The 25,841-nt window shown below is 50.4% G+C and overlaps 8 protein-coding genes across 11 annotated transcripts; 3 read left to right on the top strand and 5 right to left on the bottom strand.

Annotated features, from left to right (window-relative positions):
- The first annotated feature begins 87 nt into the window (after window positions 1–87).
- On the top strand, window positions 88–1,459 carry LOC133148756 (stromal cell-derived factor 2-like). The gene is made up of 3 exons (XM_061271678.1): window positions 88–331; window positions 613–809; window positions 906–1,459. The coding sequence occupies exons 1-3, from the start codon at window positions 133–135 to the stop codon at window positions 1,200–1,202; spliced, it is 693 nt and encodes a 230-aa protein (XP_061127662.1). The 5' UTR covers window positions 88–132; the 3' UTR covers window positions 1,203–1,459.
- A 1,267-nt stretch (window positions 1,460–2,726) lies between these two features.
- On the bottom strand, window positions 2,727–3,992 carry LOC133148774 (calcium-binding protein 8-like). The gene is made up of 5 exons (XM_061271708.1): window positions 3,872–3,992; window positions 3,328–3,471; window positions 3,156–3,268; window positions 2,923–3,076; window positions 2,727–2,854 (listed from the first exon to the last, which is right to left on the bottom strand). Exons 1-5 carry the CDS (start codon window positions 3,987–3,989, stop codon window positions 2,727–2,729), a joined length of 657 nt encoding a protein of 218 aa, XP_061127692.1. The 5' UTR covers window positions 3,990–3,992.
- Window positions 3,993–7,353: 3,361 nt separating this feature from the next.
- LOC133148760 (merlin-like) lies at window positions 7,354–11,647 on the bottom strand. Of its 2 annotated transcripts, XM_061271689.1 has the most exons (17): window positions 11,323–11,647; window positions 11,083–11,198; window positions 10,890–11,015; window positions 10,687–10,809; window positions 10,107–10,190; window positions 9,963–10,031; window positions 9,807–9,889; window positions 9,660–9,735; window positions 9,451–9,588; window positions 9,310–9,384; window positions 9,138–9,251; window positions 8,931–9,053; window positions 8,648–8,865; window positions 8,485–8,587; window positions 8,245–8,411; window positions 7,973–8,180; window positions 7,354–7,876 (listed from the first exon to the last, which is right to left on the bottom strand). In XM_061271689.1, exons 2-17 carry the CDS (start codon window positions 11,170–11,172, stop codon window positions 7,829–7,831), a joined length of 1,845 nt encoding a protein of 614 aa, XP_061127673.1. In that variant the 5' UTR covers window positions 11,173–11,198; window positions 11,323–11,647; the 3' UTR covers window positions 7,354–7,828. The 2 variants fall into 2 exon arrangements, with proteins under 2 accessions (XP_061127673.1, XP_061127674.1); XM_061271690.1 differs by lacking the exons at window positions 11,083–11,198; window positions 11,323–11,647 and having other exon boundaries at window positions 10,517–10,809; window positions 10,890–10,916.
- A 245-nt stretch (window positions 11,648–11,892) lies between these two features.
- On the top strand, window positions 11,893–13,332 carry LOC133148762 (methyltransferase-like protein 27). Of its 3 annotated transcripts, none has more exons than XM_061271693.1 (6): window positions 11,893–12,001; window positions 12,204–12,336; window positions 12,445–12,573; window positions 12,641–12,776; window positions 12,893–12,985; window positions 13,049–13,332. In XM_061271693.1, exons 2-6 carry the CDS (start codon window positions 12,217–12,219, stop codon window positions 13,249–13,251), a joined length of 681 nt encoding a protein of 226 aa, XP_061127677.1. In that variant the 5' UTR covers window positions 11,893–12,001; window positions 12,204–12,216; the 3' UTR covers window positions 13,252–13,332. The 3 variants fall into 3 exon arrangements, with proteins under 3 accessions (XP_061127677.1, XP_061127678.1, XP_061127676.1); XM_061271694.1 differs by having other exon boundaries at window positions 11,915–11,992; XM_061271692.1 differs by having other exon boundaries at window positions 11,934–12,084.
- A 284-nt stretch (window positions 13,333–13,616) lies between these two features.
- Window positions 13,617–15,615, bottom strand: LOC133148761 (claudin-4-like). Its single transcript, XM_061271691.1, has 3 exons — window positions 15,477–15,615; window positions 15,061–15,180; window positions 13,617–14,982 (listed from the first exon to the last, which is right to left on the bottom strand). The coding sequence occupies exon 3, from the start codon at window positions 14,971–14,973 to the stop codon at window positions 14,041–14,043; it is 933 nt and encodes a 310-aa protein (XP_061127675.1). The 5' UTR covers window positions 14,974–14,982; window positions 15,061–15,180; window positions 15,477–15,615; the 3' UTR covers window positions 13,617–14,040.
- LOC133148763 (claudin-4-like) lies at window positions 15,371–16,328 on the bottom strand. Its single transcript, XM_061271696.1, has 2 exons — window positions 15,997–16,328; window positions 15,371–15,941 (listed from the first exon to the last, which is right to left on the bottom strand). The coding sequence occupies exons 1-2, from the start codon at window positions 16,234–16,236 to the stop codon at window positions 15,624–15,626; spliced, it is 558 nt and encodes a 185-aa protein (XP_061127680.1). The 5' UTR covers window positions 16,237–16,328; the 3' UTR covers window positions 15,371–15,623.
- Window positions 16,329–16,665: 337 nt separating this feature from the next.
- On the bottom strand, window positions 16,666–21,417 carry LOC133148767 (claudin-like protein ZF-A89). Its single transcript, XM_061271700.1, has 2 exons — window positions 18,610–21,417; window positions 16,666–17,313 (listed from the first exon to the last, which is right to left on the bottom strand). Exons 1-2 carry the CDS (start codon window positions 19,093–19,095, stop codon window positions 16,681–16,683), a joined length of 1,119 nt encoding a protein of 372 aa, XP_061127684.1. The 5' UTR covers window positions 19,096–21,417; the 3' UTR covers window positions 16,666–16,680.
- A 78-nt stretch (window positions 21,418–21,495) lies between these two features.
- On the top strand, window positions 21,496–25,241 carry LOC133148766 (claudin-3-like). Its single transcript, XM_061271699.1, has 2 exons — window positions 21,496–21,994; window positions 23,783–25,241. The coding sequence occupies exons 1-2, from the start codon at window positions 21,512–21,514 to the stop codon at window positions 24,446–24,448; spliced, it is 1,149 nt and encodes a 382-aa protein (XP_061127683.1). The 5' UTR covers window positions 21,496–21,511; the 3' UTR covers window positions 24,449–25,241.
- The last annotated feature ends 600 nt before the right edge of the window (window positions 25,242–25,841 follow it).

The following is a 25,841-nucleotide window of genomic DNA, read 5'->3' on the forward strand; positions in this document are numbered from 1 at the left end:
ACATTGCATACAGAACAATGTCGGGCAGGGCGACCAGTGCAGTTCTGCTTCAACGCCACCAGGAGCGCTGTGATATCACGGAGACAAAGAAGAGGAAGAAGAAAAAGATAAAAAGAAGAAGAGCTGCGGAGGATGAGAAGGATGGCTTCAGTGGACTCAGTGAAGCTTGTGCTTTTTGCTCGCCTTTTCCCTTGTCTTGTGTTTTTGGCGATTTTGTTCCGGAGCTCACTCGGCTCGGAATTGAATTTTGTCACGTGCGGTTCTTTGCTCAAACTTCTAAACGTCAAACACAACGTGAGACTTCATTCGCATGACGTGCGCTACGGCTCAGGTTAGTCATTAAAAATCCACTCCGGCGTTTCGTCCTAAAAAGTCACCTTTTGTGGTCACAAGCCTTCCGAACTGGGAAGACGACAAAAAAGTCACCCGCTCTAATTCCGATTTGTTTATTTGTCAAGTGCCATTATTGAGCCTTTGACGCCTGAATGATTTGCATGACGTGTCCAACCATCGCCTCTCGCTGACGTGTTACCAAGATAACATCCATCGCAGTTGCCGAACGTCCGATCACTTTGCTCTGACGTGTCCTATGTGTGTTGGTGCGTGATCCAGGAAGCGGGCAGCAGTCGGTGACGGGTGTGGCCAACGTGGAGGACAGCAACAGTTACTGGAGCGTACGCGGCACCCGCGACGCCACCTGCCTTCGAGGAAACCCCGTTAAGTGCGGTCAAAACATCCGTCTCACGCACGTCAACACGGGACGCAACCTGCACAGCCATTATTTCAGTTCGCCGCTGTCCTCCAACCAGGTGGGGGCGCCCTCTACTGCTTCGCTTCTCATAAAAGTCTCAATTTAAAAACAGAAAGAAAAACTTTTTTTGTTGATATGCGGTATTTCTTAACAGGAAGTGAGTGCTTTTGGCGAAGAGGGCGAGGGCGACCACCTGGATGAGTGGACGGTGGAATGTGGCGGGCAAGCGTGGGAGCGCGCTGAGGCTGTACGCCTGCGCCACAAAGCCACTGAGGCGGCGTTGTCAGTGACGGGCGAACAGTACGGGAGGCCCATCAGCGGCCAGAGGGAGGTCCACGCCATGGCTGGCCATGGGCAGCACAGCCTGTGGAAGGCCATGGAGGGTGTCTTCATCAAGCCCACCGAAGGGCTCCCCGTCGCTCAGCGGGACTACACGCACACCGAGTTCTGAACGCCTCACTCGTCAGCGCTAAACTTCCCGTCGCACAGAAAGCATTGTTTCGGCTTCACGGACTTCCTGTCACATGGCAACTTCTCTCGGACGATGGGTGCCTTGTTCTGCTGCTCTTCAGTACAAAACATTCGCACCATTCGGGAACTACAGCAGAGTGGAATGTTACTCAGATTCCAGTGTGTGTGCACACACCCTGATATTTATTGTCATTGGTGAGGCGCATCACAAATAAATGCTTCAAATTCGACTTTTAAGATTTGCAGCGTCTTTCATTTCTATCTTAATGATGTGACCAAAAGGAGGGGCAACTCTTTTTTTTACCCAAACGAGACTTTATTGCATAAAGGTGGTTTTCTTTGCACATTTTCCCAAGGTGGAGCCGAGGCGACCGCTACCATTTTGTTCCAGGCGGGCTTCTCTTGCATATGTGGACAAGCCACACCTTGTGGGACTGGCAGCAGCATCAAATCCAAAGACTCGTTGCAACTGCCATCCCTGAAAGATTCTTAGAGAAGTTTGGCTGCTCGAGCGAGCGCTAACCACGTCGTCACATGCGATACGTTCCTTTATATATTCATCTATCTAAAAATCACTGATTTAATTTGAAATCAACTCTGATTAAAAACTCAGTAAATAATTGCTCCATGCGGATATAAATTAGCATTTAAAAAAAAAAAATCGGACCATTATGAGGTCATGTTACTAACTCATCCGGGGGTCACTCAGACGTGACAAACATTCAACGTGGAAAAAGCGTTTCCATCACATGACACATTCTATTTGTGACATCATAATATTAGTCAACTTGCACTTCTCAAATGGGCCACCAGGAGCAGTGTCGTCTTCCCAGACTAAGCAGCACCACCCCGGACCACCTCATCCATCCTGCTTATCCTCACGAGGGTGCTTGAGCCTATCTCGGCTGTCTTCGGGCAGTAGGCAGTGAACACCCTGAACTGGTCGCTATCCAATCGCAGGGCACACGAACATGCATACATTGTGTGTATGTTGAAGCACACGTGACTCATCTTATGGTGTGTGTGTACTGCTGAGATGACCTAGATACGCGTGTACGCACACACGGAATTGCAATGAGATGCTCCTCCGGAACCTTTTTTTTTTTTGCACCAAGCATACATCAGCTCTTCTCTGTCCTCGTTTCAGCACACGCGTAATGTTGCTGTTGACGCTTTGCTAAGTGCACATGGTTGGAGAAGATGAGAACATGTTAGAGGTGGCGATGAGGAATGGCTCCAAGCACCCAACCATTGTTTTTGTTCTCATTCTTTTTTTTCATTGTCATCAATTTACATTCCCTCAAAGTGTCCATATTTTCATTTGTTTTTAAAAAAAATGGTGCCAACTTTCCAGTTGGAAATGAAGGAACATCTTGAAAGCAACACAAGAAGATGAGTAATCGACCCTCGGTCCGCTCCTGAGCCCAAAGAAAGAAAAAGTTGACAGACCTGCCGGGATCCTTGCGGGCGTACCCACGAATGCGACCGTCACAGTGAGGAGTTTTCACTCCATGCCGTTGCGCAACATCTGATTGGCGGCGATGAGCATGACGCTGATGATGAAGGCCATGGCGAAGGCGCAGATGAGACTTTTCCTCACGCACGTCTGCCGGTTCTTCTTCTTGGGATGCACTGAAGCACCATACAAACATTAGTGCTCCAAAAATATTCTTAAAAGAAAGAAAGACATCAACGCTGACCTCCCTCGTACTCGGGACAACTTCCCGAGGTTTCATTGAGGCTCTCCTCCTCGGTGATGATGATGTTCTCGATGTCCTTCATGGTCAGGTGATCGCGGAAGGCGTGGAAGAGAACCTGCTTCAGCTCGTCCAGAGACAGCTGCTGCATGTCAAACTGCGTCCGCACATACAAGGTGACTTTGCGGAGTGAGCTGAAGAGGAAGAACCGACGACGACAAAGATTTCCCGCTCACCTGCCAGAAGATGCTGTCGATGGTGTTGCCTAAGAAACCTTCTCTGTTGTCCGATGACAGCAGCTTTGGCCCGAGTATCGTCATGAATTCCTCAAAGTCCACCTGCCCGTCTCCTGCATGTACAAAGCACAAAGTAGAAGTGGCCTGCAGAAATAGCAAGAGATGTCCTCACCGTCCATGTCGAGCTTCTGCATGATGATGGCGAGCTCCACCTCGCTGGGCATGTACCCCAACGAGCGCATGGCCATTCCCAGCTCCTGCTTGGAGATGAAGCCATTCCCGTCGCGGTCCAGCACACGAAAGGCCTCGCGAATCTCTGATACACAACCACACGCAGGTACGCACAAGTGTGTGGGTTCATTGGCACACAATTAACATGCACTCGGCGTCCACTATATTAGGAACCCTTTCTGTGCCATCCATTCATTTTCAGCTCTGGAGCCTTTCCCAGTCCCCACTTTATGGGGAAACCCTGCATGTGTGTGTGTGTGTGATTGATGAAGGGCCTGAAGCAGCCTGAGAGCGGCCGGTCCACTCGGAATGATTAACAAGCTCAGATGATCCTTGAAGAACCTTCAGAAGCCCTGGAGTGGATGTGGAGATTGGCACCCCATAAGAGCGAGGCACCATGTCGAGGCACGCCGTCAAGGTCAGCGTGAGGTCAACAGCCACAATCACACAAGACAAATGAAAAGAAGAAGATGATGCCGACTGACCTCCAAGCTCCTCGGTGGAGATGCTGGTGAGCTTGAAGGCGTCGTCGCCTTCTGTGAGGGAGCCGCTCAGGTAGTTGTCGGGATACAGGAGGCCCGCTCGCACGTGATGAAACGGCATCTTCTCCCTCCTACACACATACACACACGCAGGATGTAACGTGATGAGATGATCATCAGCGATAGCAGTCAGTCAAAATGACTCTTAACAAATGTCAACTTATCATCAAGTGTTGTCCTCAAGCAATCGGTTGGTGTACCTAATGAATTGCCCACTAAGCCCTAAAGAATTGGCGTTGCGCTCATAAGATACACTTAAACATTTCTTTAAATAGCACAAGAATTAATAAAACATCATTCTGAACACACACACACAGAAACAGCTTCAAAGTCACACGAGCACACACACAACAGACACGTTGCTGATGCACTAACCTTTTCTATCATGGGTGACATTTTGGGCTTGTGTGTGTTTGTGTGTGTGCAGAGAATGTGTGTGTTGCACGAGACCGGGGAGGGGGGGGGGGGGGGGATACATGGGGTCTCACACGCGACCAACTCTGAGTGCCAAATGTTTACTTTTTTTTTTTTGGACCATAAGCGGTAGCAACATGCTCACTTGTTACAACTGATTAGTTTGACCTTTTTTTTTCTAAACTCATTAAGATGAAGCTTTTTTTCTGATGAGATTGCAATCATAAACAATTTGATTAGGTTGTGAAGGGATCCACTTTATTGTATTTTTTTTTTTGTCTGAGTAGTCACAGTTTGAGCCTTGAACAGACCGCATGATTTTTTTTTTTGAAAGCCAAGGCCCACGGGCCACATCTCATGTTGCGGGCCCATTTTTAGACAGTCTTATCTCTGCACACACTTGTCATGATGAAGAAATATTGTTTTGATGATGATGGTGGGCTGGCTGTTTGCCTCACAACAAGTGCAGATGTGTGTGTGTTTGTGCGAGCGGGGGCTTGATGCAGCCTACCTGCAGCGCGTGGAGTCAGCCGACCCCTTTGAGCCGGTCCCCCCGCTGGGCGTGCCGGTCCCCGGCTGGCGATGGGTCTAAAGGAAGTCAGGACGCGGCGGGAGACGGCTGCCGCTCGGGTCCGTCTTCTCGTGCGCACGCCGCTCATCCGCACACGCGCGTCCCACTTGTGGGGGCGATCCGTCAATCAAACTCAACCGAATCAATCAATCAAGCCAATCCAAAGCGCCGCCTTCTCGCTTACGCCCACACGCGTCTTACGAGGAGGGAGACGGAGAGACAAACGTCCGGTGCGTTCATCAGACGTCAGGAAACAACAACGCCGTGCACGGTGAGAGAGCGAGGCTACGCTCGGTGCTGTGTGCCGGGGGATGCCTCAGACTCTAAAAGATGGAGAGAGAGGGAGAGAGAGAGAGAGAAGGAGGGTGGGAGGGAGAGAAAAAAAGTCTCGGTGCAGTCAGCTCATCCTTCCCGCCAACACAACAGTTGTGTTCACCTTTTGTATGTTGTTACAAACTGTAAGTGTCGAGCACGAGGAAAGCCCTGTCCTACAAGAACCACATCTCGTCTGGGTTCCTCCAGGTCTCCCTGATTCGAACCATCAGCGGGCCAAACGGGAAAACAATCCGACATTTTTCTCAATTTATTCTAAGTCAAAACTGGACCTTCACAAGTAATCAACAGTTGCTGTCTGATGCCGATGGAAACAGGCCGATGAGAATTTACACAAAATCGTCCTCTGCTTGTTGTGGCTGTAATATTACTTATGTGCACACACACACACACACACGCGCGCGTAGAGTACTAAAATGTGTCGTAAACACACAACATGGCGGCGAGCTGGAGGTAAACGTTACGGCTTGTCCTGTGAGGGTTGAATCTGCAGAGCCTCATGAATAATGCAAAACCCCACGTTCACATTCCTTCTCCACTTTTTCACAGTGTGTGTGTTTGTGTGTGTGTGTGTGTAAGCAGCAGCAATCAAGGAGAACACGAGGACACTGCAACAGACTGCGACCTCCGCCAAGGCCCGAAAGTGGAGGCAGATGGTCGTGGTTGCTAACCTCCGGTGAATTGCGCAATAACTAGCATAAGGGCAGGTTGATGACATCATGGTCGAAAAGCCCAACTTGCTAAGACTTTTTTTTTTTTTTGCTTTAAGTCGGAGTTGAAAAGTTCACCAAGCAAACTATAGCAACCTCGTGAATATTAACACAACTTTGGTCTCGCTCGATTGCTTTTTTTTGCTTTCAATATCGATTTGAGACTTCTTATTTCAGCATCTGACCCCCCCGGTGACCCCGAGGACCGAGTAAGTCCATCTCCTCAGGACACAAATAAGACAAATACTTCAATATGCTTTGGTCTCCATGGCAACAGGCTGCTGATGTAAAACAAATATGATTGCCGGCCGTGTAGCAGCTGTCACTCGTAATATTGCACGTTGTTATCAATGACATCATCTCGTTTTACCTCAATTAACTCATCCTCATTATTTTCTCCAATTTAATCTTGAGCCTTGTGGCTCATTCCAGCTCACATTGGTCTCCATCTTCTCTCTCGCCTGACCTCCAACTCCCCTTCCTTCCTTCTCGTGCGTGCTGCCTCCCAGCGCATCATATCCAATCTCGCCGTCTTCTCCCAAACTTGCCCTCCTCCTCCTCACTCTCGGCTTCACCTCCTCATCCATGCCGCTCGCGTCCCGTCGCTAAGTCTGATTACGTTGCCGAACTGAAGGGCGCACACACATGCAGAGGTGAATCCATGCTGAGCCAACATAAGTGGCGTGCGGGTAAATGAAAGCAGATGGAAGTGAGTGTTGGAGCACACACGGGGGGGGACGGGGGGGTCAACGTGACACCTGAGGACGCATCAAGGACGTGAGATCTTATTGTCCTTTCACGACAAGCGGGACACAAAGAGTCCGCCCGTATGTTTGTCTCCCCTTCGTTCACCTCCCGTCTCCACACGTGGCCCGGCTAAGTGACAAGAATATGAATGTGAACTGTTGCCATGGCAACACAGCAGCTTTGTGAGTCATGGAGGCAGAAAAGGATGAGAGCGCAAAACAAACCTTTCCCTCTTTCCTTTCCTCCACATTTCAAACTGCTTGGGAAGTTCACCACATCTCTTTGTTCTTGTTGTTAACCATTTCCTTCTCTACCTTTCCTCATCTATATCATCACCTCCACTATATTCTCCCCAACCCACTTTCCATCCCAGCACTGTTCTGCAGCCCCCCCCCCACACCGCGAGATGTAAGAAAGGAGGTCACACGGTTGTCACGAGGGGGAGTGCGTCTTAAGATTTTTTTAAAAAACAGCAACAATCATCTTTTTCATCTTTTTTTCTAATTGTGAATAAAATTGGATTTGAAATCGAGCTCCCTGAAGGTTGGGTGGTCCTTTCAGACTTTTCTGTTGAGCAAGGAACTGAATAATGAGAAAGGAAAAAGATGTCGCGAGACGGCAGAGACGAAAAAAAGAGGCGACAGGCGGCGCATTGTCACAAATTCTTTTGAAATGATGCGTATGGTAGAAAATGCTTTGCAAAGAAATTCAGTCATTCAAAAGTGAGTCATCAAGTAAAAACAAAACAAAAGGTCACTGTAGTGTTGAAATGAAACAAAATTTAGTAGCAAAACTGAATTGTAGCAAAAAAGACGAGGTGGCCGAGTCCAGAGTGTCGATGTGAGGTCGTGCCGACGACGACAAAATGGCACCCGTCGATCAAAGGTGAGCGCAAAGGCAAAAATCGCGGGCATGAACCCGAGGACGCGTGTGGAGAAGACGAGCGAAAAGGGAGGCGGGGCCAATGATGATGGAAGGAGTTGCCTTGAAAGGCGGCGGCTGTCTTGTACAAACGCCAATCAAATACAACAAAAAGGCACCTGTCCACAAAGACGGGAGAAAATCCCAAAAAGTCTTTTGGTGTCCCACGCGGGTCAACGCCGACCCTCTCCTTGCTGCTCTTCCTCAAACCTCCTCCAAGAAGGCCATATGAGTCGCGTAGGCCGCGTTCCTCTGCCCAAAACAAAACAAGAGGACGGCGTCAACAATTTGTAGCCAATCAAAATTGAGGACAGTACCGTGTGCTCTCACGCAAACATGGTCGCTTACGTTGGCGTGAGGAATGTAGAGCGGTTCCGGCATGTAAGCCCTGGCGTCGTGCAACGTGTACACCTGCTCGTGAGGAAGGTGAGGATGATGATGATGATGCTGCTGCTGCTGCTGCTGCTGTTGCTCCTCCAGCTTCAGAGACTCAATCTCAGTCTTGAGTTCCTTCAGTTGGTCCTGAAGATGTTTGCTCTTCTCCATGTACTCCAACCTGACACACAGACACTGTGTCAAAGACACAAAGAAGCAAGAGGAGAGCCGCGCGTACGCCTGACCTCTCGCGCTCGATCTCCATGGAGAGCCTCTTCATGTCAGAGTCTTTAAAGTCCAGACGCGACGACGTGCCTTCGTAGGCCGGGTCGGCTTCCGGGGGCGCGGCGGCGGGAGTTGAGGCGGGTGCGGGAACGCTAGCGGAGGGAGGAGCTGAATAGGCCGCTATCAGCTGAACACACAAGAGCGGAGAAAACAAACGTTTGACCCCGATGCTTGTTTGTCTATACGGGCTCTCCGCGTACCGGGTAGGTGGTCTTGGTGATCTCCAGCAGTTTCTGCTTGGCCCTCCTCTCGGCGTCCCTGGCCTCGCTGAGGTCCTGCTTCAGGTGGTCGGCTTCCTTCAGTCTGCCGGCATGAGCGGCGTGAGGACGGGAAGGACGGGGCGGCGGACCGCGGCGGGCTTACCTTCTCTCCGACTGCTCCACCAGCTTGACGGCCAGCTGTTCGGCCTCCCTCATCTTCTGCTCCATCAGCCTCTTCTCCTCTTTGGTCTTCATGGCGTTGACCTCCAACCTCTGGCGCTCCTGCTCGGCCTCGGCCGCCTTGTGAGCCAGCAGCTTGGCTTCCTCCTCGGCGATCTGAGCTTTCTCCGCCAGCAGGTCGGCCGTCTCCTCCGAGCGTAGCTGAAGGATGACCCCGCGTTAACTCAGGGTAGCGGGCGGGCAATTCTCCTCAGCGTGAAGCTCACCAGCGCCTCGTTGGCCAGACGCGCCTCATCCTGCAGCTGGAACAGCCTCCGTTCCATCTCCTCTTTGGCTCGCTCAGCCTCCTCCCGCATCTGCTTCTCCCGCGACAGGATCTGCCGCTCCATCTGGAGGAAGAAGGTGAGACTGTCAGAGCGACCGGCTTCCGTCAGTGTGCTCACTGCAGCCCAGCGGCCGGCTGACATTCTCACCTTCTTGCGGGCCTTCTCCTCTTTGGCCTGCGCCTTCATCTGCTGCACCTCGATGGAGTCCACCTTCCTCCTCCGCATGAACAGATCGTGGTTGCCGATGCACAGCTGCAGGATCTGAGGACCCAAAGACGGCGTCAAGTCTGGACGGGATCTCGGCAGCGCTCGGACTCACCAGCTTGTTGACTCGCAGCTGAGACGAGTAGAACTTGAAGACGTCTTTCTTCTTGTCCAGAGGCTTGATGGTGAACTGCAAAGGCGAACAGCATTGTCACAAGATGAAAGGCAAAAGGAGGAAGGCTCTGAAGGTGCTCGCCTCTTTCTCGCTGTAGGAGATGTTGCGAATGCCGCTCCATGGAAAAGACTTGTTGGGGGTGAGCTTGCTGTTGGGGCTGTAGATATGAAGACCCTGCGCGTCCACGCCCAGCAGCAGGTCCGTGTCGCGCTTGTTTTGCTACGGCCAAGAAACTTACCAGTTAGTGGGCTGTGCGCCAGAAGAGACGCGGCCCCCACGAGAGCACTCACGGTGATGTCGAAGTAGCTGACGCCGTACATCTCGAGGTCCTGAGCGATCTTCAGGTATTCCATCTCCGCCTCGTCCCTGCCGGGAATCACGCCGACGTCAGCGACAACATGGCCGACCAGCGCCTGCCCCCCTGTGCTGAACGTTACCTGGCGATGCCCCGGTGCTCGGCATACCAGGCCGTGATCTTCTCCTCCCACATGTCTGCGGTCATCTGGTACTGCATCAGCACCTGACGGCAAAAAAAAAAAAAGATTGGACCTTATTAAACCCAGTACGACACTTTGTCTTTGTCCATCACTTACTGTTTTGGGGAGAAGTTCATCCTGCGCCAGGAAACCCGGCTTGTGGAAGTTGGGGTCGTAGTCGCCGTACTGGAACAAGCAAAGGGGTAAAATTGTCCGTCTGTCGTTAAAGAAGCGACGTTAAAGTAACTTTGCTGCCCTTACTTTGGCTTGGACGGCATACGAGGCCAGAAGAACAGAAGCTTCGGGAGAGCAGAAAATCTCCTCATCCAAGATTTGTTTTTTCACCTGAAACAAAAGCATCACTCAAAGACATCAACAAAAACTGCAAATGAACTTGAATTGACTTTGTGTCAAAAGAGGAGAATAAGCCCCGCCCCCTCTTATATGTTTCTGTCATCCCACTAGTCTGTTGAATATCACATTTGTGGAATATGACCGAAGCAGCAAAGTGGAGCCATTTTGAGCCATCTCAGGGGCAGCCACTTGCTGTGCACAGAAAATGACATCACAGCGCCAAAGGGCTCGGCGTGCCAACGTCAGGTGAGCAAACCCAGAAAACAGGTGAGCCGTGACGATGGTTCGCTGAGCCCTACTGAGCGGCCAACGCTTACTTGACAATGTTGGAATCTAACACTTCTCTGAGGAATGCTGGCTGCCCCCTTGGGACGGCTCCGAAAGGTCGGGTGTTGCTGCTTCATTCATATTGCAGGATGGCAATATTCGACCCAGAGGGACTGCAGAGAACATCTTTCGCACTTCACTTGCGCTTTCGATAGAGAACCTGTAAGAAGAAGAGGTGCTGTGTGATTTCTTGGACGAGCTCTTCCTCAACTTTCTCTGGAAAGAATTTGGCCAGGAAGTGAAATGTGATGGGCGAGTCTTTAGGGATCTCCTGGTCCAAGACCTGATGGGGGAAGATTTAAGTTAAAACTAAAAAACAGACACTCAAGTGTCCATTTTTTATGGTTCCTTTTCTACACTCACTCGTTTGTCAGGTTTGAGCCACGCATACGTGCCCTTGACGGTGCAGCGAAGACCGAAGAACCAGGTCTCCCTCAAGCCCACCGTACGACACACTAGGTCAAAAAGGTCTTTGCCTTTCCACTTCACCTGAACGACAAAAACACAACATTTGGAGCAGCCAGTTGAAACGTTTAAAGGATTTGTGTCATCATACCTCACAACTGAATTCCATCTCAGCATCCATGGTGGTAACTTTGACTTTGAACGTCTTCGGCGTTTTCTTTTTTAAGCCTAAAATGGACATTTTAGCTGCGTTGCTGTCAGGGAAACCTGCAGAAAAGCAGAGTTTTTTTTTCTCAGCATGTTCACGCCTCAATAACACTAACGAAAAGATTTTCGAAGTCAAAAAACAAAAATCCATCCATAATAATCCAAAATACACAAAGCTCTTTACCAGAATGAATTTCTTGATGTTTCTGGCGGTTGAAAGGGACTTTTTGCTTGTTGTTGTTGGGCGGCTTGAAGCTAAGCTAACTTGGTTTGAAGCTTCGAGTAGAGCACGAAAACTCACCGAAAGCGACTCAAACAAGTCAGCAACTTTTCGCAAGACTCCATCACTAAACACGAACATGAATTATTTACTTGTCTCCTTGCGTTTCCCCCCTTCCACAAACTACCACAGAAAATGCGTGTTAGCTGCTTGTTAGCTAAAGTTTAGGACAAGCAACAAGCTTGTTTTGAAAAAGAGAGACGAGAATTGAAGACGCCCCCTGCAGGCAGTATAATTACCTACAGGCTGCAGCTCCGAAAAAAGTGTACGTCCATAGACATCATGTTGAAATAGATAAAGCTTCGCAGGCACAATAAATAATCTATCAGCCATTCTTTAAAAGTGACTTTGGTGCCTATGTATCTCTTTCTGAAATACATTTGTGTGTGAATGATAGGCATGACTTGACGTTTATGCACTTTTTGCATTTTTGTTCTCCGTTGACTCATTTTTATTGGGAGTCCACGTAAATGACACATTCAATATGGCGGACGCGCTGACGTTCCACCGCAACAGCTAGCTCATAAAGACTGAGATTATTACCCTTTGCTGTCCCTGGGCGCGCCCTCCTCAGGTAAAGGAGGTAAATTATTTATGGTTTCACGTTCAACTCGTTGTCATAACTACGCTGCACTGATTCACCCTCTTTTTTTGCACAATAACAGCGTAAGTAATATCAACAAGTAGACGTTCTATTCGTTTGTAAACCACGCAATAAAAGCTTGCTTTGCGTGTGTTTATGACGGCACATAAATTGCACTCTGACGTCGTGTCGCTCTTGATAGGTGCTCGTGCACGATGTCCGCGGACGCGCGCACCTTTGAAATGGCCAGAGACGTCGTCCTGTCCTTACACAAAGCCACCTCTGCGGAGGACCTAGTCCACTTCTACAACCAGTGGGCCAAAACCTACGAGCAGGTCTACAAAGCAATCACAATAACCACGCATGCGTGATCTCATCGGTAATTGGCAACTGATTTGACTTACTACAGTTGACTCAGTTATTTTTTGGCATCCATTCAATAGGATGTTGAACTTATCGATTACCGTGCGCCAAGTCTAGCAGCGAGCAAAGTCTCCGCCCACTTCAGCGGAGACCGCCAAACCGCAGCAGTCTTGGACGTGGCCTGCGGCACTGGCATGGTGGCCAAGATGGTGGGCATCCATGAAGAGATCCTGCGGAGTGATGTTCACTAGTTCAAATTCTGCACGTGTGGCGCAGATGAAGCGGGAGGGATTCGAGCGCTTTGTGGGTGTCGACGTCAGCGAGGGCATGCTGCAGTACGCCCGACAGAGCGGCTTGTACCAAGTCCTCGAGATGGCAAAGCTGGGAGATCAACCACTTCCTGTCCCGTCAGGTAACTGTCCATCCATCCATGACTATGGCTTTTGGGCTACTAGTGAGACCATGATAAACAGGTGATGACAATAATCCAAAGACATGTTCTTCATCTGTTCTTGTCTCACCCTGCAGATGCTTTTGATGTAACGTTCATCGTCGGCGGTTTAAGTTCAAGTCAGATTCCAGTGAGGGTGATCCGGGAGGCGCAGCAGGCCACTAAGCAGGGTGAGGACACTCTGGAAACCATTCGGAGCTTTTCAGATCTAACGCTGACTTATGACCACACAGGAGGCTACATCTGCATGACCACTCGGGCTAACCTTGACAACTTGAGCTACAAGGAAGACTTGGAGGGCGAGATGAAGCAAATGGAGGACGAGGGACTGTGGCGCCGCGTCGACGTGACTGTCGTGAAGGAATTTGAGCGAGGGGTGACCGATCATGAAATTGCATACATCCCTGGATCCATTTATGTTTTTCGGAAGCTTTAACAGCCAGCTTTGAAGCTTTTAATACAATAACATGCTGCTTGTCTGTATGTGCGTATTTCTGAATCAAAAGGTTTCCATGAAGTCAAGTTGTCCCTCGTTTGATTCACGTGAACGGCCCTGTGACTAGCTGGCAACTGGTCCTAGTCTGGTGGCAAGCTGGAAAAGAAGGAGCTGGGTGAAAGCAAAGGACTAGAGAAACTATTTTGACAGCTCCAAACGTAGAAGAGCAGTAGGGAATTTGATGATAGCAACAAAAGGCCGATGGAAGCAAAACATGCCGAGTGAAACCAACTTGGCTTCCACAAATACTACAGAGGACTTTCTGTCAAACCCGTTTGACCGGCCGCAGGCACAACTTGTCAGACTTCAAGCAGCCATCTTCTTTTATTGTATTTAGTGGATTACATTTATAATACATTCACTACAAAAAGAAAACGGTTCAAAATGATCACAATTACATCAATGATTACCACAAACATTTAAGTGCAAATACGTGTCTTGGATGTTTTGGGGTCTCGGCTGGGGGAAAAATAATATTCAGAGGTTAAAAGGTTCACATTCTTATTCCTAGATTAAATGGTTAAACATGAAGTCAATTAAAGGCAGAGTTGAGGTCATGTGTCACAAAGACAGATTAAAGAAAATATCACGAGTTTGGTTAAGCCAAAGTGCACAAGTCCGCATCAAAGGTAGGATTCTGACCTTATATAACAAAGTTGCTCTCATTCTTTGGAGTGGATACATCCCGGTCAACAGTAAGACCTTGAGCTAGTCCAGATCTTGGATATGTCAGAGGTAGGTCTTTGTAGGATTGGAGGATGCATCTTCAGGTTGGCTCCCAGCAGAACCCAAATTGCGGTTCTCCTCGTCGGGCTTCAGCTGAGACTTGTAAGACGGCGCTTCGCTTTGCTCTGAAGGCGCAGAGTCCATTCGCTTCAATTGAGACTTGGTGGAGGACTTCTCCGAGTTTTGTCCGCCGTACCCCCAAGGGGTCCCGATGGCAGGCTCGGACTTGGCGGAGGCCGGCTGATAACTGGGAGGCCCGCTGAAAAGGGTGCCGCTGGACCTCGTGGCCGGAATCCTGTGGAGCGACCCGGTGGGCGAACGGACCATCAGGTATCGTACGGACGGGCTCTTGTCGGCGCCACGCGGTTCGAGGGGGCAATTGGAGCTGATGAAAAGCCCCCCTCCGAGAATGAGCATGATGGACGCCCCCCAACCAATGTAGAGGCAGGCGCCGAGTTCACGCCGCTGAGCGTCAATAGCGGCGCTGTAGAACTTTCTGACCACGGCGCCGGCCACCCATGAGGTGGGAATCAAACACAACACGCCCGCCAGGATCAGAACAGCCCCCGCCGCCATCGCCACCCTGCCTTTGGAGCCGGACCCTTCCCGATCTAGGAAGCGGGTGCACTTGCCCCCGATGAAGGCCAGCACAAGGCCCACGGCGCCGGTCAATACCGCCAACACGATGAGGGCACGGGCCGCCTGCAGGTCGGCGCTCAGCGCCAACATTGACTCGTAGGGCTTGCACTGGATCTGGCCTGTGCTCTGGACCACGCAGGTCATCCAGATGCCCTCCCAGATGGTCTGCGACGTCACGATGGTGCTGCCCACGAACGCCGTCACCCGCCACGTGGGCAGTAGGCAGCTGATGATCACACCCGCCCAACCCAGCAGGCACAGGCCGCTGGCCAGCAGCTGCATGCCCGTCGACGCCATGGCGACCGCCTGCGACATAACACGTGGGTCAGATGGCATTGGCGATGACAGCCGCCCGCAATGGCTCATTTCTTTTCCGCAACATACCTCAAAAGACTTCTTTGTGGGACTTGTTGACTGTCCACATGTGACGCGTGCTTTCTTCTCGGATGTTTTGTAGTCCGATGCTCATCCGGGAAGTCGCGGGCGGCTCTCGCTTGGTGTCACCTGAGAGATACTAAAGTGAAGGTAGATGCAGACAACCACACCTGCTCTTTAGGGAGCTCAGGGGGCGGAGCCTCACATCACTTCCTCTTCCCTCCCTCAGTATATGTGCATTATTCCAAATTATTTTCTAGCTTGACTGAAAGGTCTTGACCTATTTAAAATAAATAAGATACTTATGTAAAACAAAAAATGCTGCCAATAAAAAAATCTTTATTTACAATGATTTTTGCAACATGAATCTAAAATTGTATAAAAACAAAATACCCCAATGTAGACAAATGTTGAAATTCACAGACCATAGTTGCGATGTGTCGCACAACAAATAGGAGCCGACGCCTTCCCTAAGGGCAAAATCGTTCCCATCCACTTGCCCTCTTCTGGGTCGGAAAAGCTGCCACTATGCACGACCACAAAAAAAAGTCCACATGCGCGACAACACGCCATTAGCACGTGTAAACTGAGCATACAAGCACGCCGCCGATGATGAGCAGCGCCCCTGAGGTCCAGCCCACATAAATGGAGGCGCCCAGTTCGCCACGCCGCTCCTCGGAGGGCAGCGGGTCAAAGAAGCCGGTGATGATGGCGTGGGCCGACAAGCTGACGGGAATCAGGCACAGGACGCCGGCCACCACGAAGATCACACCTGCTGATAGACCCACGTTGTTCTTGGTCGGCCAGTCGTGGCGGAGGAAGGTTGTGCAGCGGGCGCCCAGCACGCTCATGCCCAGCGCCAACGCGCCCACCCCCAACGACACACACACCTGCGGGAAGGTAGCTTCAGATCCGTGCCATTAGCAGACGTTCAGATATACGCACCAGTGCCCGGGAGGCCTGCAGGTCACGAGGTAGAGCCAGGACGGAGTCGTACGCCTTGCACTGCGCATGTCCCGTGCTCTGGATGACGCAGTTCATCCACAAGCCTTCCCAAAAGACCTGCGCCGTCACGATGTTGGAACCCACAAAAGCTGACACCTTCCAGGCGGGCAGGGCGCAGATTAGACCCGTGCCCAGTAGCCCAAGCAAGCCCAGCAGAACACCGACAAGCTGCGTCCGCATCTCTGCGATTTTTGTCGAGAGGACATTCACACGCCCAAGCAACACAGCTTTGAGAGACACCCGAACGCAAACAAAGCCAAGGGGGTGGAACGATAGATCACCTTTCTGGCTCGACCTGATTCCTCAGAAATAAGAAGCGCGTAAAAGGAAAGGAAAATAAGAGCATCAAAACATTGATCTAAGCGCCTGCGAGCCTCAAGAGCTTCCCCTACTGCATCGGGTTGCTCATCTAGTATCTCATCTAGTGTGGACCTAGAAATGTGGACTTAGTTTTAGATTTGAGAAACCCCTTCCGAAAAACAAAAAAAGGCAACAATTAAAGTCACTTCAAGGGTAATATGGTGATTGAAAGACAAACCAAAAAAGGTGGATTAAAGTTAAAAGTAACGTTTATTTCAAACTGATTAAAAAGTAAGAGTCCAGAGATGAGTCCGTACGCAGGGGTCAGACGTAAGCGCCCCCACCAGGGGCAGAGCGGGGCGCAGAGTATTTGACGGAGTATCTGCCGTCCCGGCGGGAGGCGCACTTTCCCAAGAAAAGCGACCCTCCGATGAACAGCAGGCCAGCGGCTCCCCAGCCGATGAAGAGCGAGGCACCCAGCTCCCGCCTCTGCGCGTCGCCCAGCAACGGGTTGTAGAAGTTGCGGATCACCACGTGCGCCGACCAAGACACGGGGATAATCAGCAAGACTCCGCCCAGCACGCACAGCACACCAGCCGCCGCCGCCACACGAGTCTTGGCTGCTTCCTCCTCCAGGCAGTTCGTGCATTTACCGCCGACGCCGACCAGCAGAAGTCCCACGACCACCACCAAGATGGCGATCACCACCAAGGCGCGCGCTGCTTGCAGATCGCTGGGCAGCGCCAGCATAGAGTCGTAGACCTTGCACTGCATCTGTCCGGTGCTCTGCTTGACACAGTTCATCCATAAACCTTCCCAGAACACCTGCGCCGTCACGATGTTACTGCCGATGAAGGCGGACACGCGCCACATGGGAAGCGCGCACGTCAAGATGGCACCTAAGAAGCCCACAATCACCAGGAACGCGCCCAACAGTTGCAGGCCCACGGACGTCATCTTGTTGAGAGTACCTTGGTGCTGGCCCTGTTCCTGGTTCTGGTTCCGGTGTGGGTGCTGGTTCTCGTGCGTAAAAATGCTGACCCATGCCCACCTGCTATTTAAGCATCTTCCACGGCCATCTTGATTGGCTGGAGGTCTAAACTGAGATTGGAAACACCTGTGGGGGGCATTTAGACGCCCGCGCACGCCCGCACGCGCGCACGCGCACGCAGGGAGCCCTTTTTTGAGAGAAATATGAACAATTAGAAATTAAACGATTGCAGTAGAGGTGGTACAACAAATCAATTCCTCAACAAATAAAAAAACACGCACACACAAATAATTGATCTCTCTTGAAAGTACGTCATGCTTTTTGCAGCGCAAACGATTCAGAACATCTCAAACACCTAAAGGAGTGTCCTCCACCTTTTTTTTTTTTTTTGGCTCTCTCTTTCCATACACGCACAATGAAAAGAGGCCAGCGGCAACAGCAGCAGTCGAGCGTTTGTCGTCGATCTGGTTTGGGTGCGGCTAGCAGGTTGGATGGTGACGTTTCTTTGTTCCTTTGTCTATCAGCAGGCTGAAGTCTCAAAGAGTTCACAAATACACGGGAAGAGTTCATTTCGCAAATGGTCAAACAATCACATAAACCAAATACATTTAGAGACAATCGTCACCTTCTTTTCTATAATTAGCGGCGATTTAGTTTCAAGTCAAAGCACCGAAACTCGGGCGTCAACTGTTTGCCAAAGGCATTGCTGCTCCCCAAATTTGCGTGCGTTGGTTGTTTGAATAAAGTGAGCGAGGCCAGTTACGATTAGTAAATGAAAGATTTATTTACATGTGGTACAAAATGACACAAAAGAAAAGCTTGCTTGCATTTGTCAAAAAAAACATGGCGAAAGGACAAAAAAAGTTGCGCTTCCTGCGGGGGGATTCCCCCCCCATCAACTTGTTGACTTTTTGGGCCTCCAGCTTTCCTGACCAAGATGGCGGCCACTAAGGGCTTGTCTCGTCGTCCAGATCAACTATTCTTAAACTATCCAATTTGATCTCATCAGGTGGTCTCTATGTAGGCCAGTTCAAGGTGGAGGAAGGCACCCGGTGAAGAAGCCGGGTGGCTTTTGGTTTGGTGGCGCTCCTTGGGAAGGACGTCTAGACGTAGTCCTTGCCGGACGTGGGGGCCGAGACGTCGGAGCGTGCCGCCTTGTAGCGCGCGGCGTACGAGCCCTCATCCTTGCGGGGGCAATTACAGCACAGCATGCTGCCTCCGACAATCATGAGGGCGCCTGCCCCCCAGCCGATGTAGAGGGCGGCGCCCAGCTCTCGCTTCTGGGCGCTGGCCACCAGCGGGTTGTTGAAGTCGCGCACCACCGTGTGCGCCGTCCAGCACACGGGGATCAGCAGCAGCACGCCGGCCACGATGAAGACCACTCCGCCCGCCAAGCCCACCTTGACCTTGGCTGCCGGGTCCTTCACGCAGTTGGTGCACTTGCCACCCGCCACCGACAGCAGGATGGCCAGGATGCCCACCATGATGGCGATGATCAGCAGGGCCCGCGCCGCCTGGAGGTCGGAGCTGAGGGCCAGCATGGAGTCGTAGACCTTGCACTGCATCTGCCCCGTGCTCTGCACCACGCAGCTCATCCAGACGCCCTCCCATGACGTCTGCGCCGTCACAATGTTGCTTCCGATGAAGGCCGTCACGCGCCACATGGGCAGCGCGCACACCACAATGGCACCGATCCAACCGATCAGTCCTAGGGCGGCGCCCAGGATCTGGAAACCCGCGGACACCATGGCCGACGTCTGCTCTTTTTTTTGCTTCTTCGACTGTTTCTTGTGATGTCGCGTGAGGAGCCAAGTGACTTTCTCAATGGGGGAGGACCGGGAGAAGAGCGGCTACATATGGCCTCGCTCAAAGAGGCGGGGCCAACCAAGAAAACGCCTCTCTTGAGTCAGGGCCCGAAACCTGTTTGTCAGCCCTCAAACACGCTCACACGAAGGCCTCTGAGCAAGACGTTAACTGCCAGCACACTAACAATTAACCAAGCCCGACCCCTAAATCCACCTGGGCCAGGTTTCTCCTGAAGCTGCATGATGAATGTCCCCAGTGACTCATTACCCTTCTTACCATTTATGGTCATTTCCTGGATCACACGATTGCTCACACACAAACACACGTAGAGACACAAACGTTACACAAGCCTGATGATGAAAGTTGGTGAGATTGAAGGTCAAACTGAGTTTCCCACAAATCGCTGCTCTGTATCATCTATCAATTACTGTAACCAGTACAGTGCAAAAACTCAAATGAAAGCTAAAACAGTGCCCTCTGCTGGAAGCGGATAGTATTCCTGCCATTTTGACGGTGCGTCTCCACCGTTGTGACGTCAGGAGGAGCTGTAGCCTATCACAGCCGACTTTGGTTTTAAACCTAATTTGCAACTTTGTAGAATGAAGTCAGGAGCATCAGATAAAGATATATATCAAACAGAAGAGAAAGTTTTGACATCTTCAGTTCAATGTTCCCCCGAGTGAGACAAAACAAAACGGAGACCACAAATAGGTCTGAAGTAGAAGAAAGCATTCAGTCTTCAGCTCAGTGTCAGACGGGGTCACTTTTGAAGGGAACATGAAAGAAATTAAGCAAATTCCTTTTGCGAGCGACATCAGAGCTTGGCAGAAGAGAGAGCATCATTGAAAGGCTCAGCGTGGACTTTTTCTGAAGAAGAAGGGGGAAGAGGAGGTCATTCTTGCGGTGACTCATTCGTCAAATCGCGTTGACAAGCGTGGACATCTGCTGTGTATCCGGAGGGTGGCCGAGCGAGCCACCAGGGAGGAGAACAAGTAACGGCGCCACGTCTCCGCCGCACGCCTTCTTTATTGACGTTCGTTGAGCGCGCTCGTAAAGTGACATCACAAAGACTCTTTCACGATGAAATCCAAGGCCGCGGAAATCCCCGTTAACTTCCTGACCTCATATGGAACCTTCCGGGTTCTAGCGTCGGCGTTTACGAGCTGAGTGAAGGTTTCGATGGCGCCGAAGCTCCCCAATAGAAACTTGTTATCTTCTTTCAAGGGAGGAGGAGTCCATTTTGATCATTGAATGATTTGGTTCCTAATGAGTCTGCCTAAAACTTGATGATTGTTTTCCTCTGAAGCAACCAAATGCTCCACCTGAATCTGATCTGATCAGCAATTCTATTCTCCTTAGCTACTGTTCACATGATGTCATCATATAATAATAATCATCATAAATCAATGATTGATTATGACTGTGCTGCCGTTACTCAATTATGGTTCATTTCCGTTCAAAAGAAGACGATACTGAACGGCCTTCTAGTCGTGTTTATCTTATCTCTTGTTAGCCGCCGCTAGCCGGCGGGAAGCGGCGCTAGCGACCCAACTCACTCGCGATTGTGATTGCCTTCACGCCAAGTTGCCCAACCAAAGTGTGTCACGCTCTCATCTGACCTACTTGTCAGTTCTCCAATGTGGAAGTGGATGAACATCCATCTCTTTGTTTGATATTTAGTTCCGTAAAATAATTTGTGGCGTTTACACAGTTACTTCCCTGTGCCGCCATTTTGTGTCACGTTGACTTATTTCTTAGAGAAGCACAAGAATGTTAGCAGGAAGAAACACTGAAGTTGTCTCACCTCAGGTTGCTCATTAACCAAAATGTCACACTTGGACACGTTTGAGTTCTCCCTCGTCACAACAAAACTTTGGCTGAAACAATGCCGACAAGTAAAAGCGACACACAAAGGGTTCAAAGTTCTTTTGAGCGCATGGCGACTCTAGTGGATTTCACTTTTTAGACCTAAAACTACAAACATTTGATTTCCACTCCTACCGCAATGATTATTGTGCTTCGAATTCTGACCCAAACATTCAGCCGCTCGGCGTCAGTAGTCATCGATGCGTAAAAGGCCGAACGCTGGATGATCATTAGCTAGTGACAGCAATAAAAGCACATGAACGAGGCAGCCATGGGCGAAAGGTCCAACCATAAAGTAGTTAGCTTGTTTGAAAAGCTCCACGCCCAAGTGGTAAACAGGGCCAGCCATCGCCTCATTGGTTCGCTCATGTCGTCTCCGCAGAGGGCCGGACGATTGATCAATAAAAGCACATCCAGATAAGAAATCCGCATCAGAGGAGAATTTCGACGACCTGAATCAGAGCAGCTGAAGCTAGCAAGCAAAGCCTCACGATGTCATCTGTTGGACTGGAACTGGCCGGCGTGTCGGTGGCGGTGGTGGGTTGGCTTCTGAGCGTGGTGAGCTGCGCGCTGCCCATGTGGCGGGTGTCGGCCTTCATCGGCGCCAACATTGTGACGGCGCAAGTGTACTGGGAAGGTCTGTGGATGAGCTGCGTGTTCCAGAGCACGGGCCAGATGCAGTGCAAGGTCTACGACTCCATGCTGGCGCTGCCCCCGGACCTTCAGGCGGCTCGCGCCCTCACCGTGGTGTCCATCATCATCGGCGTTCTGGCTCTGCTCATCTCCATGGTGGGCGCCAAGTGCACCAATTGCATTGAAGACGAAGGCGTCAAAGCCCGGGTGACCATCACGTCCGGCGCCGCCTTTATCGTGGCGGCACTGGCCGAGCTGGTACCTGTATCCTGGTCGGCCAACACCATCGTGGTGGAGTTCTACAGCCCCATCGTTCTGTCGGGACAGAAGATGGAGATCGGGGCGGCGCTGTACCTGGGCTGGGCCGCCGCGTTGTTGCTCCTGGTCGGGGGAGCCATCCTGTGCTGCAGCTGCCCCCCTCAAGAAGAGAAGGCCGGCAGGTATGGCGTGCATCCCCTTTCTCGCGTGGCCTACTCAGCCACCCCGGCCAGGTCCGTCGCCCAGAGCTCCTACAACAGAAAGGACTACGTGTGAGCTCCAGGACACCACACGGTTGATGACCCAGATTCTTGTCTGGACGGACGCTAGCATTAACATCGACTTGCGACTGCTTTTCCTGAAGCTCGCGCCAGGAAACAACTGGTGAGAACCAACCAAAACCGGACCAAGCCAGTTGACTGAAGAACATCATGTGATGTTCTGGACCAGTCTGGAGGTGTCTTTCTATTTATTTGACTGTTGTGGACGTTTGTAGCTTGTGTGGACACGGTGTGCCGTCACCTTTTGTTGCCACGGAGACAAGGACAACGACTCTGACCGAAAAAATGGAATCGGAGCGCTCGTAAACTGAGAAATCAATGTTGATAAAGTTTTGATTTGAATGTCGCAATCATTTTTTTGTTGAGAAAATACTAAGCAAATACTAGCAAAATGATCTGGAGATTTTTGTCTTTATGTTTTCATATCGGAGATATATTAAAACTTGTATAAAAATCATTTCTATTTGATGACTTTTTGAATCCTTTTTTTTTTTTTTCTACATTTTCTCTCATGCCAGTGAAAATGTCACACTTAGTTGTTTTGGAAGTTGAATAAGCAATGCCCGTTTGTTTTGACATCAGTCCGAAGGGATTTAAGGCCAAAATGAACAAAGAGCTCAACCCTTTTTTGAATATTCAAATGATTGTGAAACTAATATGTGAGTAGAATTCAAACGGGCGGGACTTTGGTGCCATAAGCGTGACATCCATTGTCGAAAGGTTACGCACAAATACACACGGGGTCGTTCTCTTTTTGTTTAGTTTGGAAGTTCACTTCAGCTGGGCGTGGCCATAAACACTTTGAATTTTCTTTTTGGAACAATCATGAGTTGAGCCTAGCTTTAGCATTTCCAATTTTCGCTTGCTAACCAAAACACAAAATTGCCATTTCTATCTTAACAAAAATGGACACGGGGAGGAGGATGATACTTTGCGTGTGTGTGTGTGTGTGTGTGTGTGTGTTTGAAGCAGGCTCATGTTTACATTGGGAGTGGTTATTCCGGTTTGTCCCTGAGCTTGCTGATTGTTTTCCCAACACGGATGCTGTTGAGGAGGCAACAAGCCAGCGTCTCTTTTTTTTGCTTCTTTCAATTACCTTCCACAGTGCTCGTCGTTGTTTCTTCATTCTTCATATGAGGTGCCAAGGGGGTCACAGAACATGATCCTCCACAAGATCCCCTTTTTCTCACGGATTCTTGAACAAATGACATCATCTGTCTATCTAGTGCCTAAAGTATTTGTCGATACCATGCAGGAAGTGAAGGATGAGGAGCAGCTGTGTGGTTTTTCTCTCTCTTCCATGTCACGTTCTCCCTCAAGCATATGTTTGTTGTTAGCAATCAGCCATCTTCTCACCCACCCCCAACACACACAACCTCCTCCCATGCCCGCCCCTCGCACAGGTGTGTGTTTTTGTATTTTGTGAGGGTGTCGCGAAAGGGGCGTGGTCGCCGGCTGTATAAAGCATGCGACATTTCCGTGGCGCCGCCTCACAACCGAGACTCCGCGGTCCATCTTCAAACAGGAGACCTGAGCCGGCCCATCCTCCACCTAGGTGTCCCCCGGTATCTTCCTCGAGCATCTCAGTGAGGCTTTGTGTCGCCGAAGGAACATGTCGATGGGAATGGAGCTAGTGGGCATCTGCCTGGGTGCGTTGGGCTTCCTGATGTCCATCGTGACGTGCGCCCTGCCCATGTGGAAGGTGACGGCGTTCGTGGGCGCCAACATCATCACGGCGCAGACCATCTGGGAGGGCCTGTGGATGAACTGCGTGACCCAGAGCACGGGCCAGATGCAGTGCAAGGTCTACGACTCCATGCTGGCACTACCGCAGGACCTGCAGGCGGCGCGGGCCATGATGATCGTGGCCATCATCCTGGGCATCCTCGGGGCGCTGGTGTCCACCACGGGAGCCAAGTGCACCAACTGCATAGAGGACGAGGGCGCCAAGGCTAAGGTGATGATCCTGGCGGGCATCATGTTCATCCTGGCCGGCCTCCTGGTCCTCATCCCGGCATGCTGGACCGCCCACGTTGTGGTGCGCAACTTCTACAGTCCCATCTTGACCAACCCGCAGCGGCGGGAGCTGGGCGCGTCGCTCTACGTGGGCTGGGGGGCCTCCGCCCTGCTCCTGATCGGTGGCGCCATCTTGTGCAGCAGCTGCCCGCCCAAGGAGCGACGCTACAAGCCCCCCAGGATGGCTTACTCTGCGCCACGCAGCAACAACACCGGGTACGACCGCAAGGACTACGTGTAGCGCTGCTAGCTTGCGCGAGTGACAACATTGGGGACGGCAAGGTCAAACCTTGGTGCTTTCCTCAAGTCGTCCATCGAAAATTGCAATTCTTTGAAACCTGATTCTTCAGTGGTCCTTCTGCAAGAACATTTCAAAAATCAATTTCCGTGCATGTCTTTCAATTTGCATCAAAAATGTCGACATTAGAAAAGTCATTGTGTCCGTGTGTGTGTGTGTGTGTTTGTCAGTGTCGTGTTTCACTGAAACTGCTCTCAATTTACACTTGCTTCTTCTTCAGGACGATTGACTTTTGTGTGTGTGTGTGTGTGTGTGTGTGTATGTGTGTGTGAGGGAGAGCCCACAGTGTGGCTTCCTCACAAAGACTCCGACATGAAGTTCCCATCTTCCTGCTTTGCTTTAGCGTTCGTTTAGTCATTTCGAAGTGTGTGTGTGTTTAGTGGTATCACGTTTCACACTGAAACTGTGTGTCACCGCTCTCAACTTACATTTGCTTCTTCCTTGTGTGTGTGTGTGCGTGCGTGCGTAATATTTGCTTAGAGCTGGACTGAAAGTGAAGATGTGGTCTGTTGGTTTCAGGCCAAGCGCTCGCTCGCTCCCAAATTTAGTCATGGCGCAAACCTCCATGATTAGTCATGATTGATTAGATAAATTTTATGAGTTCATTTAAATTTCATTGTATTAGTTTCGACTTTTATACAGTTAGCGTTAATGCATTTTTTGTTTATTTAAACTGAGCCTTTGTGTGAGGTTGACATGACTTGTGTGGTCCATTTCAATAAAAGTAGCAAAGTTTTGTCGTTGTTGTTTTTTTGGTATTGAACATGATGACTCGTGACCTCCTTAAAAACAAACAATTTGAGAACAGGTTGAAGGGGAACAAGTTTTTTTTCCCCTTCACCTCGCCCCTTACGTGTTTCTCTCAGGCACATAAAAAAAACTCATAGTGTGAAAAAAGGAAGAAAGCACCCGAGTGGGCTTCCGCTTTTAACGTACGTCGACGCTAACATAGCGACGGGGGCCGTAGCGTGTGCCTGCCTAGGAAGATGGCTGCTAAAGGAGATGATGACCCTGCTGCAAAGTCCAACAGCTGATAGAGAAGACGTAGGTTATCTCTCTTGTTTTAACCTCTCCTCAAAAGACTTTGCATGATTATCATTATGCACATTGTTTTGACCTCTGCCAGGAATCTTATCGACAACGTTGGCGTCAGCATTGTATCATTTCTGCCTTCTTGTGATGAAGTGTTGCTGTACTTTTGGTTGTGTTGTTTTCGACCACGCACTTTTGATCAGTGTCAGAGTTTGACATTTACATTTATGCGAAGGTTGAGATTGACATACAGGAGATCAATTGATTTTTCCAAATATGTCGGCTTTCGCTGTGAAATGGACTG

The sequence above is a fragment of the Syngnathus typhle genome, unplaced genomic scaffold (genome assembly GCF_033458585.1).
Source record: "Syngnathus typhle isolate RoL2023-S1 ecotype Sweden unplaced genomic scaffold, RoL_Styp_1.0 HiC_scaffold_157, whole genome shotgun sequence".
Taxonomy (NCBI): Eukaryota; Metazoa; Chordata; class Actinopteri; order Syngnathiformes; family Syngnathidae; genus Syngnathus; species Syngnathus typhle.